This window comes from Clarias gariepinus, chromosome 26, assembly GCF_024256425.1.
Source record: "Clarias gariepinus isolate MV-2021 ecotype Netherlands chromosome 26, CGAR_prim_01v2, whole genome shotgun sequence".
Lineage (NCBI taxonomy): Eukaryota > Metazoa > Chordata > Actinopteri > Siluriformes > Clariidae > Clarias > Clarias gariepinus.
The window spans coordinates 3,158,534-3,180,558 of record NC_071125.1 but is presented as its reverse complement, the minus strand read 5'-3'; the positions used below and the strand labels follow the sequence as shown (position 1 = coordinate 3,180,558).

The following is a 22,025-nucleotide window of genomic DNA, read 5'->3' as shown; positions in this document are numbered from 1 at the left end:
CCGTGCACCGTATTAATGGTAATCTGGCAAGATGAGACGATTGGAAAAAAAAAAATATATATTTTTTTTCTATCACGTTATTTGCATGATTATGCTAAACAGTGGCTTTCCTGGCAAAATAAGATATCCAGCTGTCTGCACACGAGGCATGTCAAACTGAAAGAACGTTCTAAAACCTGCTGTGGTGCGGATTCCGAGCTTGGACGTATTAATCCTGATGTCTTCAGCGTTGATCTGGTCTGAACATATATGACGGCAAATATGACTTCCTTTGTGACCGTGGCAGCTGTTCGTTTTTATATAATGCTTCAATTTTTATGCTTTCATCCCTTTACGCAAGACAGAATACTGCTGGGTCTCGCCTGACTGCCTTTTATCGAGCCTGGACCAATTTTGGCAGCTCGGTAAACCTTTATAAACAGACGAGCCCACATTAGTTTTCTGTAATATTGGTGAATTATTTCTTTGGCAAAACGCTTCTGTTTTAAATTAAAAAATTTTACAAAGATTGTTTGGTTTTGACCTCGCAGTCGTCAGCAGTTTAAGTTGCACATGAAGTGTAATTGCCCTAGAATTGGTTTTCATCTTTCCTTTCCCCGCTATTTGGCTTTGTTTTTTGCCTACTTGCATATTCCACGGCTTAATCTTTCAATTTCTTCTCAGATTTAATCTTTTTTTGCTTTAAGGATTTCCATTTCTTTTTGTCATTTGCCTGAAAACTTTTCTGCAATGAACTGCATGCACTCGATTTGAAATTTAATAAAGGCATCATGATAAATAATGTGCATTGTGACAAAACAAAAACAAAAAAATTATGTCAGGATACTCCACAACTTAACTGGGGAGATTATTCATGTCAGAGGCCAGTTGTCAAGCATCCTGTTGCACCCGTCAGGTTGCACAATGGGAGTAGTTAGTTTAAAAACGAAAAAGCTGTAGTAATTTTGGTTGCACCATGTACTCTTAAGGTACAGTATAATCAGTAGTACATAAAACGATAGATCGAATTGATCAAAAACTCATTGCACAGTGATCTTTTTACCATCACAAGCCTGACAATTTCAATTCAATTCTCTTCAAAGAACTTCATTAGGGAAATTGCTTACTCTTGGTTACAGTTGTTATCCAGTAGAAAGAAAAAAGTAATAAATAATGAGACAGAATGAACCAGTTAATGTCTATTTTAGCTTAACATTTACTTCAAGAGAGGTCAGTCTCTCCAAATAGACTGTGACTCACAATTTCACATTATCCATCCAGAGTAGTTCTTATTTAATATCAACACACTTTTCCGAAGCTCAAAAATGTGGAGGAAAACTCTCTCATGGTTTCATGCTATTTTGTCACATACTGGACATTTAATTTGTATAGGGACATTATGAAGAAAAATAAAGCTTAAAGAAATGAAAGATTGTTGGTGTCTCCAATGAGAGTATGTAACTAGTCCAGTTATTTTGCTTTTCATAAGTCATATAATCAATTTTTTTAAGTCACTTATTCGGCTTATCTTATTTTTACCCTTTAAGCTTTTCTGGTATACTTTACATAAGATAAGACTTAATATGATATGCCTTTTGGGACTGTAAAGGTAAAAAATAATTGCAAATGATACATTCAAATATAAAATTCTATATAATAACTGCTTATTATTTTTAGAACTGCTATTGCAATTCAGTATAATAAATGTTTAGTGCTACTTTACCTCCTTTTTCCCCAGCTCTAGCTCTGTATATACAATACAGAGGAGGATCAGTAGGCTCTTCTTCTTAGGTCACTGTAAAAAAAAAAAAAAAAGGTTGAGTTCTTAGCTTTAATTCTGACTTCTTTTCTTTTTCATGTCAGAATGCTGAATTTAAAGTTGGAATTCCGCGGAAACAATTCTAAAGAAAAAAGTCAGAACTATTTTAAAAACAAAAGTTAGAATTTTGAGAAAAACAGTTAGAATTATGTAAACAAAAGTGAGAATTCTACAAAGTCAGAATTCCAAGACGAATGTAAAGAATTCAGAACTCAAGTATTCGTTTTATGGTCAGCCTGATCCTTTTTTTTGAAATACAAATTTAACAAACTAAATATTTAAATTTCTGTTTCAGCCATTCAAAATTATTATTCATGATTCGTTTTTATTTTGAAGTAAATACATACAACAGCTGAACACATCTTTAGTGTGCGTTAAACTTAAAGTAGCTTTTATTTTGGCTATCAATTTTATCCAGAAAATTAAGAATGAAAAAGGAAGGAGAGGAAAAAAAGATCAGAAAGCCACAGCTATAATTAAGGACAGTAGTGGTTGCAAGACTGAAATGAGCTGCTGTGAACATTGTGTTCTCTCTTCATCCACTCCACCGTATCACCTTCACTCTAATCTCGACATGGGCTTAGAATGAGCCTAGTTGCCCTTTACTGGGGAGCTGATGGCATTCCTTCCCACTCTCATCTATTGTGTGAGTGTGTGTGTGTTTTGTAATGCGAGAGCATTTTCTGATGCCCTTCCTACTAGAATCAGGATGCATTGGGCACAGTCTGTACGCTTGTATGCTTCAGTGAAAGCGGAGTGTAAAAAACATCCACTGCGTCCTGCAGGTCCTCATTGCTCTCGCCTCAGGCTCCTCTTCTTATTCCCCTTCATTACGGTGGCCCATAAACTCCAGACACAGCCAATTAAGCAGGACTCTGATTACGGCCTGAAAGATGCCTCTGTAACAGCAAGATTCTCCATCCACACCGTTCAGCCGCTGCTGTTCGAAATCAGATGCTCTTTTAGGGAGATGTGTTATTGCAGCATGGACGGATGGTGCTGCAATTGTTTGCCATCTCATTTCTTCTCTCTCTCTCTTTTTTTTTGTGCTGTCCTTTGCTCTGGTATGTCCTTGTCACCTTGTCACGGTCTCTCTTTTGTTTGTATGCCCTCACTACCTTGCTTATTGTTTTTCACCTCACATCTCTACAGGGTCCGTCTGCCTTTAATCAAGTCACTGTTCGCATGCGTTGTAATGACCTTATTGATCTTTTGCAGCCACGTGACTACCGTGATGACAGTCGCAACAGCAGATGGCAGAGGCATCGTTAACTGACATTAGGCTATGATGTAGAGTATTTCTATTGATTGTTAGACTCGGGTGGGGTGTAGGAGAATTACCTGATGACCTACTGGATTACCCAGCGACTGTAACCTCAGGGTAATCTAGCAGCTGGTAGCTTCTGTTCTACTTATTCTTTTTCATATCCAGTATGTTTAAAAACTTTGTACCTTATTCAGAAGTGAGGGAAAATAGATGAAGAATGTAATACAGAGATTCATTTGCAGAAGTTTGATTGATCAACATAACCTCAGATGGTGTATAAATATTTGATTCATCCTGGATCTGGTGGCTTTTGCTCGTGTTAATTCATTCAGCGCTTCTGTTGAAAATGGTAAATCGATGCTATAAGAATATCCTGCGCTTTACTCTTGCACAGGTAATGTTAAGTACAGTCGTGTTCAAAAGTTAGGACTTTTAATTCCCTTTTTTTTTTTTTAAACAATCAGCTGATTGTAGCGTGTCTCAGTGTTAAGCAAATCCAACATCAGATATATCTCACAACATATAACTCTTTTTACCGTGCTGTTATTTATTTAACAAAAATGAAGCCAAAAAGACAAAACATATAGGCAATAAATAAGTTTTTTTTTTGGCTCCATTAAAATAGATAATAGTCACGGTGAAAAAAGTTATATCATGATGATGTTTACATGAGGTTGTATTTGCTTAATACGGAGACCCACTACAATCAGATGATTTTTTAAAATTATGTTTTAATATCAAAAACATTTAATTAAAAGCTTTTTTAAACTTTTGATCCGGAGTGTAGTACTGACGTTTCAAGCTTTCTAATTAATAGCTAACTAACTGTTCCATGGTTAAACACTCACTCACTCATCTTCTATACCAGTTTATTCTGTATTCAGAGTCATGGGAACCTGAAGCTCATCCCAGGAGACTTAGGGCACGAGGCAGGGTAAACCCTGGACAGGGTGGCAATCCATTGCAGGACACACACATACACACACTACAGGCAATTTGGGAACGCCAATTAGCTTAACCTGCATATCTTTGGAGTGTGGGAGGAATCCGGAGTACCCGAGGAAACTCACGAAGCATGGGGAGAACATACAAACTCCATGCACACAGAGACAGGAATTGAGCCTGGCCGGGAATCGAACCCGTACCCTGGAGGTGCAAGGCGACAGTGCTAACCAATACACCACCATGCCGGGTTAAATACGAAAATATAAAACAGCGTAAAAATGGAAAGACTTAGAATCAATTACTAAGGAGACTATGTGTTGTTTGCTCAGTGTGCTTCTGTGACGGGTTTTCTATGTGGGTTTTGGCACTGGCATTTGGTAAGTAATGTCCCTTTTGCCAACCAGAAGTGGCTGGCCTGTAGCGAACAGATTTCATGATGTCAAGTGCAATATCAGTTTTATTACTGATTTTAATAACCAAGGTATCCAAATCCATTTTCATGCATTCGAACATATTTAACTCGATCCCCGTAGTAAAGGTCGGCTACCACATGACATGATGTATGGATACTTGCACACTTAGATATCAAATTCTGTTTGATCTCTGCCTGTATTCGTCTTCTTATATGTTTTCTCATTTTCTCAGTTCAATATCAGATGGAGATGATGAGGAGTCTCCGTCACATCACCATCGACCACCTCCACGTCGGCTGGTACCGGTCCACCTACTACGGCTCCTTCGTCAGCTGAGCTCTGCTGGACTCCTAGTTCAGCTACCAGCACGCCATCGAGGAGTCCGTGGTGCTAATTTACGGTAAGACTTCAGAAGGCTCTGTGATCATCGAGTCCCCCTGCTGAGGTAACTTCCTGCTTCCAGGGTGTGTGATTTATTGGATGGGTCTGCAAACAGCAGCACCTGCACGTTGAATTCCCATATTAACAACTTATGAGCTGTTGCCTTAAGCAGATTATAAAAAGACTCAGCATCACACATTTTCACAGGTCTCCGTGGCGGCCGAAGTGTTTGTGAACACACTCTAGAGCAGGTGTTCTCGACTTTTTTTTTTTTTTTTTAAACTGCCTGCTGCACTCATTATAAGGAAGATTAAGTTCTCACGATCCATCCCTCGACCTCCATCTTGGATTATAGTAATAATAAAATAGTGAGTAATAAACAGAATGTTGGCTGTCTTGTTTAATTACTTAGATTGATCTTAAACTTAAAGCCGTATAAAATAGGGATCTGCAGCTTAATGTTTTTTCCCCAGATTTTTTTTATTTTTTTATAATATCCTGAATCTACAGTAGGATACCCTAGAATATTTAGGATAAGTTCGAAAAACTTAGTGTTACTGAGTGTCTAAACTCTGTTTAGTTCATAGTCTGGTTTGAAAAGCAGTTTCAAAAAAGATCTGTTTTTCATAGCATAGTGTTGATTGTCTAGCCTTACATTAGAACTAATGTATAAAAGCAAAAAGTCACTTTATTAATTAGATAGGAAATTGTGACACAAACTTATTAGATATTATTAAATGTGTGTCAGTCTGGAAACTCTTTACACAGTAAGAACTTGTACAATATACATAGAGCATAGACACCTCATTGACATACTAGAAGCATGGTGGAGATGGGAAAGACTGGTTCTTAAGGTGAAATTTCATATTACGCATAATGAATTAGATGATCCATTCCAATGCTACCAATATTACCAATTACGAACACTATGGTATTTTTATACTATAGTCTATATACTGTATACTGTATACTGTAGTCATTATATGCATTTATATACTATAGTCGTTTTTATAGTAATTTTTGCATATAAAAACAATCAAGACATTTAGAAAAGACATGTAAATTAAGTAAAATATGAAATAATTCTCACTTAACCTTAATTTATGATTCCTCTTGGCACCGGCTGCTTTAAAAATAAAACTGTAAGCGGCTCACTTTGCTATTTCCTTGCTTCTTGCACAAAATGCAAAAAATCTTCAAAAAAATACGTAAAACTTCGGTTCGGCTCGGTTCGGTCGCTCGTATGGCAAAAATGCTTCGTATTCCAAGGGAAATTATTGCAAAATTTCTGAATTGAAAATTCATTTATATGCCAAGATATCACTGTAGATCTCACAATAACCGCTTCAGTCTCGTGCTATAACCAGGGTAGGGTCATGCCTCGTTGCAGAAGACCGCATTAAGGTCATATTACATTCTTCTTGTGCTTACAACGTTTATGGCGCACATGCCGCAGGCTATCGGTGCGTCTATGTCACGTTCAGAGAATTTAGTATAAATACTTGATCCAATTTCTTACAACATCACTTCCTGATAAAAAAAAGTGTGTTGCGGTATTTATACCAACTGATACCAGCTGATTGGAAATAGGAAAATGTCCAATATTGTCTGGTGTGATGAGAGGAAGCTAGTGACAACATGATAGAAGCATTGAGGACCTGACGTGGCTAGGAAGCAGTATGCGCATTTTTCCATTTTGACCCCGTTCCCACTGCGTTCTTCTGTATTTTTAGGACACAGTGGGAACCTAATGTTTTTTTTCAGAGTGTGTTGAGTCCCTTATATAGCCCTTCTGGCTCTCCCTTTTAGTTATGCTGTCATAGTTAGTCCTGCCGGAGTCCCTGCTTGCACTCTGCATGAAATATACATTCACATTATACATTGTTTGACTGTGACCATACAGTACCTAACTGCCATCTCTCCTTCTTTTCTGCTGTCTCCTCTTCTTTCTTTTCTCCTACCTGGGTGCCAGTGATCCAGACCTCCTCTGCTCCCTGGAGCTGTCAGACTCGTCCTGGTGTCCTGCTTCTTGTTGGATATCTCATCCATGGATGCCCCGTGTGGTCTTCCTGGGATGCGTTTGGTGACTGTGGACGGTTCCACTTTTCCACGAAGACGGTCCTGTCCTCGGCTGATGCAGACAGCTTTTCTCTGAGTACTTGTGACTTCAGGTCGCTCGATAGTTCAGGACTGGAGTTTTCTTCAGTCTACCCGAGCGTCCAATAACGAACTGGACTCAATTTTAACTTAAACACAACTTCTGTTATACTGAACTTCCAGTCTCACACAGTATGATGCAGATCAATCGCTGATATCCGTTTCACCCAAATGAGGATGGGTTTCTGGTTGCGTCCTGTTCCTCTCAAGGCTTCTTCCTTTTGCCTTCTCAGGGAGTTTTTCCTGGCCACTGTCGCCGTTGTCCTCCGCTTGCTCGTCAGGGACAATCTTATCATCGTGATTTATACACGTTTACATCTCATACAAACTTAAATAATTCTGTTTATATGTAAATAATTGTGTAAAGCTGCTTTGCGACAATGCCAATTGTTAAAGACGCTATACAAAGAAAATTTTATTGAATTGAATTTGTTAATGAAAGAAAAGATTTTATTCAGCCCGCTGCGCAGAAACATCTGAGTTTGTTTTAAAAGCATGTTATTGCCCGAAAAATAACAAATTTCAGCCAAACTGTAATTTTGTTTTGGCTGAGGTTTTTTTTTTCTTTCTTTTGGCTGAATTCAGCCACAGAGACATCTGATGGGTTTTTCCCCAGACGTTAGCCATTTTTGATCGAGCAATCCCTTTTAACGTTTTAGCAGTCGTTTATTAATATTTAATCTTATTCCAAATTGCTCTAGGTTTCACACTTTCTTTAGAGTTCATTAGGCAGGAGTGGTGTGCTCAGGCCTTTAGGGACATTTAGTCCCTTTTTGTTAATCTCTCAGTCTTTTCCAGAGAGGAAGCCGCTATGTGAATGATGCAGTTAATCACAACACATTTAAAACGCATCAATAATGCAGCCTGTTATATTAAAGGAGCAAATAAACGAGCCTTTCAGCATCCAGCGTGAGAGAAGCCAAAGACAGATTTTAGTGCGCTATTTACGTCGTTTTACACACGTATCGCATTAATGGCTACATTCTGTGATGTATATTTTGGATATGATTTTTTCTTTTTTTTAAAAACAAAACAAAAACAAAAACAGAGCTGAAGCCAGCGAATGAGTGGCAAAGCTGACGAGGACTTTAAAACACATCTCAAGTTTTTGAACAACCCTGACAAACGAAATTAATTCAGCGCAACTCAATTACCGAAGCTGTTGCTGAGCTGGCCTTTGTGCCACCCCATCGCAATATCTAGAAGCCGTCCCTCACTTCTCAAGCAGGAGAAAAAGCTTTGCTGCTTGACCTTTACTACACACACTCAAGATTGGATTGTCAAACACGAATTAAAGTACGGGTGGGGTGGAGGGATGGGGGAATAGAAACATGTTTGCTTCAGTAATGTTTGACTAACCCACATCACATCTCATATCTTTTACCCTGCAGCGCTGTTTCTCTCAAATCTGATAAGGCAGAAACGGATCGGTAGAGCTGAGAATCACAGCCAGACAGTTGATTTGGTTCCGTTCGATTTTTTGGGCATTGCGATTTGAAATTTCTATCATCTAATTAAAAAAATAAAATAAATTCTCAATGCCTAACAGTCGAATCAGATCAACAGTCTACCTGTGATCTTTAACTTGGGAATTGCTGTTTATTTACCTAATAAAGTTTATTTACTCACCTGACATTATTTCATTCTTTATCTGTCATTTTCATTATTATTATTATTATTATTATTATTATTATTATTATTATTATCAGTTAGTGCATCTAAGTAAATGTAGCTTTTTTTTAAAGAAAATTTAACTTTCTTGTAAAAAACTTTCTTGAAAATTAAATTTCTGAACTTAGATGCATTAACTGATAATAATAATAATAATAATAATAATAATAATAATAATAATAAATAATAATTATAGTGATAATAATGATATAATAATATTCATCAGAGACACATCCTGATACGATATTACAATACTGTTGCGATTCTGTTAGTATCACGGTTTTAGAAAAAAAAAATCCCAATTTTCTATACTTTTTGATAAGATTTTGTTAAAGTTTTAAACAAACTTAACTTCAAACCATCACTCCTACCACACTAAACACTGTGCTGCTTGCCAACAGTTTAGAATCCCACCTGTAAGATTATAGAGAAGGATTGTAGGATTATAGAGGAACGGCAACATTTTATAATGGAATTTAGGATTTTTTGGAATTTTGGATTTTAGTAATATAGTTTAGTATATTTTAATACATGTTTTTAAATGATAAGCAGGAAGACTTGTTATTAATTTTTGTTCAGTTTTTTTTTACTTTTATTTTGTCTTATATAACTAATTTATTGTGATTGTGGCACTAGAGCTCTCTAGTTAATCTTGTTACCATTAAATAATAATGATTTATTGATTAGCAATTGAGAAACTCCAACATTTCCAACCATATCTGTGGCACAAGAGAAATAAAACACTTCAGTAATCATCAACGAAAATCTCATCGTTTATTATTTTTCTACAACAACTCAGCGCCGAGTGTTTTATTCTTTATTTTACAGCAAGTAAGCAGCTGTTCATATATTCTGGAGAGTTCTCAACCAAGGATCATGAACAAGGCAGCTCTTTTTTTCATTGCAAGCCAGTTTTATTGATTTTTGAAAGAGAAACCTGTGATTACAATGAGAGTCAGAGTAAATATCTGATAGCTGAAAGCATTTTGGAACTAGTTTTGAAACACTGTTGAGATTTACTCCAGCGACTTGCAGGCTGCCGCATCGCTATTAACAGCAGTTTGTTCACCCGGTTCACAGACATGTTAAGAGCCGTTGGTTAAAAGAGTGAGAAAGAGCGATGTAACAGTTACTGCTGTAGAAAGGCATGAACAGGGCTCTACTTCGCAGTGTCTTCTCTGTTTTAGATCCCATCAAGACAGCGCAAGGCTCTCTGTCCCTCAATGCTTACAGGTTAACTCCTAAACTGATGGAGATCTATATAGAGAAAGACTTTTCTCCAGAAGGGTATGGGCATCACATATGCACACACACATACACACACACATGCACACACATACACAATGAAAATATTTTTAACACTACATATAGAAATTGCATGACTTAGCAGTTTTTTTTTAAAGGTACCATATTATCCCTTTTTTGATAAAGTGGTATCTTTAAAGAGGAGGCAGGGCTATGCAAATTGCCCTTCCCCATTTCTTGTTATACAAGACAGGAATTATTGTGATATTACACAATGTGTTGTTATTTTATTTTTAATTTTTAAAATAACCATTACACAATAGGGATGGGGATCACCAGTCACCTCCTGTTTTAATATTATCACGATACCTCAATGCTGATTCGATTAAAATTGCGCTTCTATAAGTATCATGATTATATATATATATAATATATAATATATTTCAAAAAAGTTGGAAAAAAGTTTAATGAGTAATTAAATGGAGCCCGATCATTATAACATTAGTTTTTCTTACTTAAAAACCAAGCGCAGCATTTACAGTAAACACTACAAACTAACTTTAAATGTATGTTTGTAAGATTAAACAAAAAAATTTAAATTAAACAAAAAGCTAAATTTTTAGCAGACAATTTTCTCCACATGGGATGAAAATGTGTAAATAGTTCAGGGTGTGCCACCTGTAGGATTATAAAGAAACTGCATGAAATGCGTTTCTGTTGCAGCACTCGGAAGCTTCCGCGCCCCGTACAGAATCGTTGCTGATCGGCTAATAATTGAGTCTTCACACAAAAGAATCGCCGTTCATAACTTAATCGATTTTCACACTATCTCTATTAAACAATATGGAATTCTTAAAATTTATTTTGTTTAAAAACCTTTTTTTCCGACATATTAATAAATTTGAAACATTCTAAATTTATGCAAGTCTTTACATCAAATATTTGTAATATATTTTCTATGTTTACAATATTTTATTATGGTGCTAGTGATTTTTCAGCACTGTTTTCAGAGGTATATAATCCATGTCACTCTAGGAGCAGCAACTTGGTGTTATGACGTACGCAACTTTATGCATACATTTAAGAAAAAATGAACATGATTTACATCATATGATTAAAAACACACTGCTTGTAACAACAAATATCTGCAGTTAACAGACTGACTAAATAGTTATATTTATTGTTTTTAAAAAACGACCCTATACACTCCTTGTCTTTTTAAGTCATACTTCAAAAGTTAAAGGTTAGGATTATTCCTACTTTGGATTTGTCTTACTTTGTAAGCAAAGTAAAAAGGCACACACTTTCCCTCCTGCGGTGTCGGTCATCAAGAAGGAACTTTAAAAAAAAAAAGCTCTCTGTGACTTTGCTGGATTAGTCATCAATCTCTCGGCCACACAGTTCACGCCTTCGCCTGGCCTCGCTGGCAGATGGTGATTGCTTTTTAAATTGCGCAAGCGTATTAGGATGAAATAACAGCAAAAGAGTGACAGCCAGGTTCGAAATCAGTCGCAGGAAGGACATAAACTTTTTTTGCGTTTAAGCAGCGTCTTTCTTTTTTCTATTGAGCTGTCAGAATGTACATCTGCTTCCATTAAACATTTGAGCATTTAAACATTTGAACATTAATATTGACCATTATTATTGACACCGCTTTCACTTGACTCTTTTTGACTTTTTTCCCCCCTCACCTTGTATAAAATTAAAATTAAAATCAGTCTCATTCATCAACCAGTGAGAGGGATTTGCAGAATATCATATACCAAGGGTTCTCAAACCTAATACAGGTAGTCCCCAACTTACGAACATTCGAGTTATGAATTCACGCAGATACCAATAGACCGCGGTTCTACCGACATTTGTAGATGCAAAAAAATCATGAAAGTAGCTAATGTGTATTGTGTATTGTATAAAAAATAGACACCGCAGTGCACCAGATACCAATATTTGCAATATTTTTAGTGTGTAAGTAAATGTATAACATTTCCAAAGTCCAGTATATTGTCCATGCGGGGGAGAGGGTGTCGGCCTCACCAGTTTCAATAAATCAGCCTGAGAGCATGATAATAAAAAGGCTGTCCTGTGAAGCTGTCCTGATGTGTATAATCCTAATTTTGGGAAATCCTAAACAAGAGTTCACAGTCCAATACAGTGGAAAACTGCTCTGATATTTCAAATGTGTGAGATTTATTTCCTTAGGTGTGATTACGGTTTTTGGCCACATGATGGCAGTGTGGGGATTTAGTCAAGTGGATTGCTATGCTTTACATTGTATATTCATGTCAAAGACGTATAAAAGTCACTTTGTTGAACTTAAGAACAAATCCGACTTATGAATGTGCTCCTGGAATGGAATTTGTTCTTATGTCAGGGACTAACTGTAGAGGACGTGATGTACATCAATGTACTAACATAAGACTGCAAAGGTTTGCTTTTCCATTCCTGCAGGACAGAAAGTTAGTTGATAACTGACTGCTAACAGCTAGCTGATTGCAAATTTTTGAACCGGCACCTGTGAGCCGACCCTGAACTCTCTCTTACTGGCCATTAACGTTGCCATGAAATGATTATGTTCAACTTTAATCTCAGGCCAGTATCTCTGTAATGCTCTTTAGATAGACTAGATAACTAACAACTTATCAATATGTAATATTAATATGTAAGTTTTAATTTCAAAGTAGAAAACATACACTTCATAACATTTTATTACTGTATTCCTAATTTAAAACAGGCTGGGTCCGGATTTATTTGCCGTGCTGTCTGTCTCATTTGAATTTCTTTTCAGGCTGAGGAAAGCGAACATCATCTACGAAAGAGGTGCTGATCGTCATCAAGAACTCTCATCTGATGAACGTGCTGATGTGGGAGCTGGAGGACAAGAGCATCGTCGCTGAAAAACACAAACTCCTCAGTTTATCCAGCAGGTCAGAGATAAATATTAACTCTTCTTCTGGTAACCTTCAACAAAAAATTATGCCACTAAAAGAAGCAGCAGAAAGATTACTTTTTTATTTTTAATTTGCGTAGTGCTTTTAAAGGTGCACATTTTTCCAGTGCAACTTTACAGAATCGTTAGAGAGCCCTAATAAACGAGCCAGATGTGATGTCTGTATTTTAACACAGAAATTTCTATAAGGCTGATAATAAGCCTCCCTCTGTATTGTGCTTTTGTCAAATTTACACAGAACCCATAAATTTGGTGGTCAGTGTGTGTTTTTAAGCAGTGTGCAGCATTCCACTGTCAATGTAGGCGTGGCGTTTAACACAACAGCCTCCACTGTAGGTTCATGTGTACAACAAGGGCAGGTGTACTTAGTGTTGAGGTGCTAGCAGTGCACATTTACATCACTCAGAGATTGCAGTCCTCCGTACTGCTTTTAGGTTCTACCTATTCTTGTAACGCAGAATTTGTCTGTAAAAAAAATTTTTTTTTTCTTCTCTTTACTGTCTACAATGCTAGAACGATGCTATTGTCCTCCAGCCCCCATATTAGCACGTTCATCAGATGATCGTTCTTGATGACGATCGGCACTTCCTCAAACATGTGTTCATTTCTGATGTTCACTTTCCTCAGCCTGAAAAGAAATCCAAATGCAAATTTTATATATATTATATAATAAGATGCCAAATTGCAGCTTGTCATGTTATTATAACCCCCCTAAAGCCTTCTGTTCTAAAGGCTTTCTAATTGAAACCTACAGGCAGTGGTGGGTAGTAACGAGTTACATTTACTTTAGTAACTTTTTGGAAAAGATGTACTTCTATGAGTAGTTTTACTGCACTATACTTTTACTTAAGTAATTTGTTTGGGCTACTCTACCCACCTCTGCTTACAGGTCTACATTTCACTGTTACCAGTAGCTGACACTGGAGACTCCTTCCATAACTAGTAAATCAACATCTCCTTACAGAAAGAATCAGCAGTTCGTTTTTTTTTTTAATTAAAGAAGTCAATATAAAGCGTCCACCGTCCAAGTTGTTCTGTAAAAAGTCAGTTTCTCAAGATGATAACTGATAATATATTACAACTACCTCATCAATATAAACCTGTGGCTTGCTTCGCGGCATGAATTGTTATTAGGGCTTATATTATAGGAATGAATCAACACTCGGGCGCTTATTAGACAGAACAAATCCAAGCCGTAAAAAAACAAATCCTGGAGGCATGCATCAGACAGTGTTATTTATCTCCGAGCCCAAACTTTAACAAGGTGCTCTCAGAGAAGTGTATTCATCCTGAGAGACAAGCCTGACTGAACAGGCGGATATTCTGACTGATTAATTTTTCTATAACAGGAGCTCCGACAATAGTTTCATCTTCGAGGCAAATCGCTGGTTCATATTAATGCGCTTGTTCTCGTGTCATCGTTTCTATAGCAACAGGTTACCAAAGGACTCGACTTAGACTTGGGCATAGAGAGAATAAGAGAAAACTGACGTTTTTTGGAAGGACATGTTGATTTAACTTTCAGTTTTATTTATTGCGAAGTCTCCAGTGTCAGCGTAACCAAGTTTTCCCACACAGCAGTTTTTTTAATATATATTTTTTTACGAATAATCGACCTAATATTCGATTAAAATTGATGACTGAAGTAGTTGCAAACAAATTTTATCGCTGGATTAGTTAGAAACAACAACACGTCAGTCAAATTGCACTTTTTAAAATTTTTATTTTACACAACCACACACACACACACACACACACACACACACGAGTACAAGATACAAATCAAGACAAAGTAATTAAGAGGAAATGAGTAAATAAATAAATCAAATAAAGCATATAAATGAATAAATAAATACAGAATAAAAATGAACAATATGTCTGGGGAATATTGACATTACAATACAATTCTAATTTGGATAAACCCTCAGATTTGGTTATAAAATTCAGCTATTTAAACAAATGTATCTTAAAAGTCTCCTGCTTTGCTCTTGGATCTTCTCATTATTTCATTTCAGCTCTCACACACACTAATCACCTGACCTGACTCTCTCCGATTTAGGGTGCTTGACCACGCCCCTTGCCACGCCTCAGTTTTATTCATATTTCAATTAGGGCTGTCAATATTAATGCATTAACGTATGTGAAACTCTAACAGGTTACTTTTTTTTTAAACGCAATTGAATCATATGACCAAGTTTGATCCTAATGGCTAACTTACCCGGGTGTGTGTTGGTGATACGGTTAACATGCATAATAAGACGACTGAGGAAACATCACCTGTGCTAAACTATTTTTACAAGAATACATGAACTGCATGCCACTGAAAAGGCTGTGAAAGTGAGGCAGTTGGCAGAAGCTACATTTCTTGCACTTACCGGAGACCACTGGACATCAGTAAGTAACCGTAACTACCTCGGTGTTGGCAACGGCAGTCGTTCACTCTAATCACGGTAAAAACAGAAGAAAGACATTTGGCCGTTGAAAAGGAGATCACAGACTTGGTCACCACTCTAGGAGCAGGCAGAGCTCACGATATGATTGCCACTGCAAGGAGTTTAACATTCGAGAGATTTGAATTTAACACTTGGTAGATGTTCATGTTTGAGATTTTACAGTATAAAACAGCATAATGTGTTTCTTCCAACCAATTTGTTGTACATTTTTTTTTATTACAAAGTTGCATATTTATAATAGAAGTTAATTTCAGTATAAAAAAAAAAATCATGATTAATCGCAGTCTATGACTGATTAACTAGATTAAATTTTTTAATCGATTGACAGCATTAATTTTAACTTAATTGCCTTCTGCCTTCTTTGAACTTTAAGCAACTGTTCGACTTTATCGCTGCTACTTTGCTTGGTTTTTGCTTGATTTTAGATTTGGACTGAAAAGCCTTTCTTCTTCTCTATCAGCATAAACGTTCAATAAAAAAAACCTTCAACGTATTTAAAGTATTTTGAATGAAGTCTTCATCTTTCTTGCTGGTTAACACACCTCAATCATCACCATGCTATATTCTAAAGCTGAGCCACTGACTAAATACACGATTAATAATCTCAATAGTTGATTGATTGTTTCATTAATTGTTAGATTATTCAGTTATCAAAAAAAATTGTTCAGTTCCTGCCCTAGTTTCTTGCTAACTTGTCAGTCTTCATGTTTTTTTATCTTATTAAATTCAGGATAAGCCGGTAAGGGAACAGCTATTTATAGCATCTATAATGTAATACCAGGAACTAATTTATTTAGCTAAATTCCATATCATTAAAAGGAACTAGGGTACTATGGTAACAGTAACTCTACATCACATCTTATCTGTGATGCAGCCTAAAATAATAATGTGGAGGTGAAAATAGAGCTCCTTTCTTTCTTTCCAGGTGAGTCTTTCATTAGGATTGTAATTTCACTCACGCCGTGTACAGCAATGCCCTTTTGTTGTCTGGGTAAATGCGAAAAAGTGTCTGAAAGCATACAATGAATGTGCACAGTGTGTGACCCAAGACGGAAACTACTTGAGAAAAGCACAGGGAGGAACAGACGCCGAGAGAGGCTGATGTCTGACATTTTACACATTAGTTCTGTAGATGAGAAACGGTTGGATATTCAGCCCTCGGAGTTAATTCCATGTACCCAAGCTTTTGATTCACCGTGCGTTCATTGTGCATTTCATCGGAACACGGGTCCATTATTCTTGAACGGTCAGTCGACCGTTTATCAGACTCCATTCGTTTTGCTTAATTGGGTGTCGATCTGTGCCTGCAGTAACCATCTGGAGAAGAGTCTGCAGCTGCTGATGGATCGAGTCGATGGCATGAGCCAAGAAATCGTCAAGTACAACACGTACTGCCGCAACCTGAGCAAGCAGCAGCAGCAGAAGCATCACGTATTCACTCTCGCCCATCATTCGGCAGGCTTTAAACAGAACGGCTTTTCCGTTTACCCACCTCCGGCATATGGCTGTATATACTGTACATGCCCTGGAAAATCTATAAAGTGACTTACCTGGAAAAGCGCTTTATCGCGGATATTTAATGTCTCTTGGTTTGGGTCTTAACCTCGCTCACACACTGAGGTTTTGAAAAAAAAAAAAAAACACTTTTGCCGAAAACCACTTTTTTCCCCTCTGTAATTTGACATCATTGTCTGCAGATTGCTCTGTCGTTTTAGTTATTCCTCAGCTTCATCTCTTTGGTAAGAAATGAATAAAATGATCAGGCGTGCAGTCATAAGACAACGTCGTGTCACAATTTAGATTGATGCATCCGTTTAAAAGGCAAGATTAAAATGCATCGATGCAGCACACAGTTAGTCTATTGATTCTTATCAAGAAAGGACGGTCAATAAGATAAACATGTAAATAACCAGAAAGGTGATTTGCCTGTAAGTCTGATGCTTTTTAAAATAGTCCTTAGTAGTACGGAGTCAGTCCTGTATCGACCAGAGACTGTAGGTCCAGGATTCCAGAACTCTGACAACGTCATCGCAGTTTACGCAGTTAACCTCCTGTGGTGCCTTTTATAAACTAATTTTACATATTTATATGAATATGAATAAGAAATATAAAGAAATAATGATCAAATATGGATAATGAAAAGTGCAATGAATGTTAGCGGTGTAAGTAAAGGTAAAATCAAAAGCAATAGTTCAACAATTATACTGTATTTTGGAGTGTTTAATGTATGCATGTACTGTATGGTTGATAGAAATACTGCATATTATATAACACTTAGTGTAAACCGAGTAATCTGATTGGTTGAGAGGAATCCCATGAGTGGTGATATAGAGCATACCAGCACTGGGACATTTAACTACATTTATCATTCCGTGTCACAAGTGCTCTAACAACCGTTAATTACACTGTTGATCGTGACATGGGTGAAAGTACTATAGGGCCTCAGTACCGAGGAGAGATCAACTGCCTGCCAAATCCTACATTCAAAAAGAGTCACAAGACACCTTTAAAAAAAATGCATTTTAAGTGACACTTTGTCTACTTAATAACTAGCTTCTAACACAAGGCTGAATCGTAATCCCTCTCTAACCTCTGATCCAGGGCACTAGATTGAGTGGAACAACAGATCATATACACTACATAACGCACTAGCGTTCAATTTAACGCTATTTAGGATTCAACCCCTGAATGTAGATAACTTTCAAAAGCATAACTAGTGGAAATTTTAAGTAAATTTTGTCATTTCTCAGGACTGTTCACCATCTCCATGATTTATTCTCCTCACCTTTTAATTAAATAGTAACAACAGTGGTCAAATTGTAAAAAAAAAAACCCTTAAAAAACAACAATCAGGGTGGGGTGGGGTGTGGGGACAGGATGGGATGGGACAGGACGGGATGAGAGGAGACAGGACAACAACCTACAACTGACCATACAAAATGATTGCGAAATATGCCACATTTTAAAGAACTGTTTTAAAAAATAAAAAAATAAAATTGAAAAAAATATAGGTTCCATCGAAATAAAACATTGTTAAAACTATCATTTGATCCTTTCCATGACTTTCATCTGGTGAGGATTACAAAAGAAGAATCGAAATCTACATAAACATTAATAATTAAATCATTTAATTTAATAGTACTGTAGTTTTGTATGACTACACACCAGTCTCTCTCTCTCCTCCTCTTTTTCTCTCTCTCTCTCTCTCTCTCTCTCTCTTACACACACACACACACACACACACACACATGCACACAAATCATCAAATTACTCTTATGGCCTTTAAAAATCTATTTTTGACCCTTTTGTACACAGGCATGTAGGTGAAGCCACAAAGTCTAATGAAAAACAAAACCTCTTCTTTAAATTGAAAATGAAATTACACAAATTGGGTAAAGATTTATAATCAAAGCTGTCAGTCATTTAGAAAACTTTCATGTTAAACTGATACTTTTGTTTTCATAGCGTCTCCGCTGAGAGGATTTGTGCGTATGTATCATACCTTCAGTTCTCTTCTTTTTAAAACATGAATCAAAAGCTGTGCTTGAACTGTCTCTACTCTTGGCCGTTGCAAAAATGCAAACAGCGTGAAAAAAACTTTTTTGGGACGGCCCCTTCCTATTCCAACATGACTGCGCACCAGTGCTCAAAGCAACGTCCATGAAGACATGGATGAGCGAGTTTGGTGTGGAAGAACTTGACTGGCCTGCACAAGTCCATGAGTCCTGACCTCAACCCGATAGAAGACCTTTGGGATGAATTAGAGTGGAGCCAGGCCTTCTCGTCCAACATCAGTGTCAAAAATTTCCGTAAACATATCTCTAAAACTTGTGGAAAGCTAACAGCTGCAAAGGAGGCGGGGCCAACATCATTATATTAAACCCTATGGACTAAGATCTGTAAGGTTATTTAAGTTCATATGCATGTGAACTTTAAGCGAATACTTTTGGTTAATATAATGTAGATGGATACTTCATTAATCCCAAAGGAAATTTAAAGACAGTTACATTATCGCACCTATAAACATTTGTTTTTTCACAAATCTTAAATTTTTTCCTCTTTTTAAAATTAACACCAAATTACCAACAATTGTTTAAAAAAAGTATAAATAATTGCACCTTTTTTGCAAATAAAAGTATAAATACATATAATTTGTAGTTAAGTTTATAGTTCTGGAGCGTCCATGAAACACGTTTGTTAATGTCCTCCTGTCTTACTCTAGAACTTGGTGCTGTCGATTGAATATGAAACATTTCCCCAGGACATAAGCTCTTCCTGTGCATACGACAAGAAGAATTCACACGTTCGCTCAACAAGCACCTAACGAGGCTCAAGCCGAACAGCCTTCATATCAATACGCGGCGAGATCCGTAGTAATTACCTCACACATCAGTCACTCCTGCCTTCCCCCTGCCTCGTGTACAGTACACACCACATCCATCACCATTTACCTTCATGCACTTTTAATCATATCTCCTTATTTGAGAGGAAATTACCAATATCCTCAACGGTGATATAAATCACACACACACACACACAACCTGGGAATAAAATCGACTTTCCCTGTGTGACAGTTGTTCATTACAGTTACAAAGCGTCGCCTGTAATCTAGCACTTTAATAGTCTGTCTGTTTGATCAACAAAGGCGAAGGAGGCTTAAATGAACTTTGACACTTTGGCTAATGTCTGACAAGTAAAAGTATTAAACTCCAGCGCTGTTGAATGGATTGACCTTCGAATGCACGTACCTTATTTCGTGTAAATTTTTCAGTTTACGCCCCGAATACCAGTTTATAAATTCGCTTCTCGTTCCCTCTCGGTAAATTATTTACTCTCAGCTCGCTCGTTCGTTGGACTTGACATCAACTTTTTTTTATCCAGAATCAATTAATTGATTCCCTCACCTTTTTTATTTTTTCTTTGTGTAGTACCTGCAGAGTCGACAGCAGGAGAACGTCCACTGCCGGAAGTGGACATCAGCAAGATGTTCAAACCGCCACCACCTCCTCCGCGAATGGACACACTCCTCATCGCATGTGCCAGAAGGGGCAATCACAGCCATTAACAACCAATTACACTCCCTTTATTCTTTTATAGTCGTTCATTTCCCCATCTGTACAGTGCAGGGGTGCGAGAGCGGGAATGGGCAGTTTTCCATGGCTTCTACAGTAGACAAAAAGCCAGGCAGGCTGTAAAGCAGAAGTTCTGCAACGATTCTCTAAAGTTGTTCTATAAACTAAAGTTTTGGTTAATTAAAATGCAAAAGTATCAGCGCAGGAGGTTGCTACTCTGGTGGGATAAATAATAATAATCCCAGTCCTCTGCGTTTAGACTTCAGCTCTTCAATAAGCGTCTCACTGTAACGAGCACTGTTGATTATTGAACCTTTTCCCGTGATTAGGTTCCGATACTTTTGGCCCTTAAGAATCCCAAAAACCTGTAAGCATTAATGAATTTTCCAGCTGATGGTCGACTCTTGAAGTTTTTCTCGGTCGGCGATTGATGAGATTTCCGTTCCGTACTCTGCCGTTTACTCTCAGACTCGTAGTGATGGATCCGTGTCTCGTCACCCGTAATTACTCATTTTAAGAAACTTTCACCTTCCCTAGGAGTAAAAGTAAAAAACATGAACATTTTGTCTATGCTCTTCTATGAGTTGTTTCAGCACCAGGTATCCAATCGCTGCACGATGCTCTTCTTTTGTCCAAATCACAATCAGGGCATCCATTTTTGTTTGCACAGCAGTTACAAATAAACTGATATAAGTTGTTCACACCTGACTGGGGAGACAGTAGCCTTGAGTGGAAAGCGCTTATAAGACAGCATCATTTTTGACTCACCCTTATATTTCTAAATAAAAGACACAGGTAGCACCATGAGCTTGAATTCATCACCAATCTAAGGTCCAAACGGCACGTTATTACTTAAAGCCTTTCCCGTGATGTTCCAGTTGAGTCATAATCTAATAATCTAATCATTAATGATGATCCTGCTGATTTGCGTATGTTGTGCATATCATTTACATATGCTTGTATACTTTCACTCCTCAAGGACAAATCAGCAACTACCGTCAGAACGTGAAGAAGTTTACCTCTCAGAACCTCGGCAAGCTTTTCATGGCAGAGGCGCTGCAACAGCACAGCAGCTGAAGATCAGACCGAAGGAATGACTGAGTGCACTCGACAAACAGCTCACAAGACCATTAGGTTTACCAAACACTAGTTAGAATCATGTCGCTCTGACCTTGAAGGAATCACTATATCTAATAGATTGCATTGAAAATAAAGTGTGTGCATTTCACTGCTGGGCTTCAGCGTCTGGTGTTTTTGAAGAGTGATTGTAATTGGTTGTGTGCAATGGATTAGGTTCAGAACCAGATAGAAAAGCATTCATGTTTAAGGCAGTACATTTATTTTACATTTATGACAGAATGTGCTAGATTAAAAAAGTGAAACTTACTTTGATAAACTTAAGGAAATTTCCAATGCTGACCTAAGGTCAGTGCCAGACCGTGCCTTTTATACTTTCCAAAGAACCTCTCTAGTGATCTAGGGATAAATAAATACCGTACATGTTATGAGTCCTGTGCAAACCGTGAACATGCACCTACTATAGGCGAGACTACCCAAAACATGACCTAGTAAACCACCAAACAAATCAAAAGAACCCAAAGGTAAAACAGTCTCAGAGTACTTTTTGTTCCGCAGCAATAACAGAAACGCATTAACCATAAAAAGCTCTCCATTGC

General features: G+C 37.3%; 1 protein-coding gene across 1 annotated transcript in view; it reads left to right on the top strand.

Annotated features, from left to right (window-relative positions):
- Positions 1-21,426, top strand: part of eif3ha (eukaryotic translation initiation factor 3, subunit H, a) — a 37,268-nt gene extending 15,842 nt beyond the window's left edge. Inside the window, 8 exon segments of the mRNA XM_053488027.1 lie at positions 4,656-4,823; positions 9,820-9,919; positions 12,663-12,689; positions 12,691-12,801; positions 16,588-16,708; positions 19,123-19,150; positions 20,209-20,313; positions 21,329-21,426. Of these exon segments, the coding sequence (XP_053344002.1) occupies positions 4,667-4,823; positions 9,820-9,919; positions 12,663-12,689; positions 12,691-12,801; positions 16,588-16,708; positions 19,123-19,150; positions 20,209-20,313; positions 21,329-21,426 (747 nt within the window). The 5' untranslated portion in view covers positions 4,656-4,666.
- The last annotated feature ends 599 nt before the right edge of the window (positions 21,427-22,025 follow it).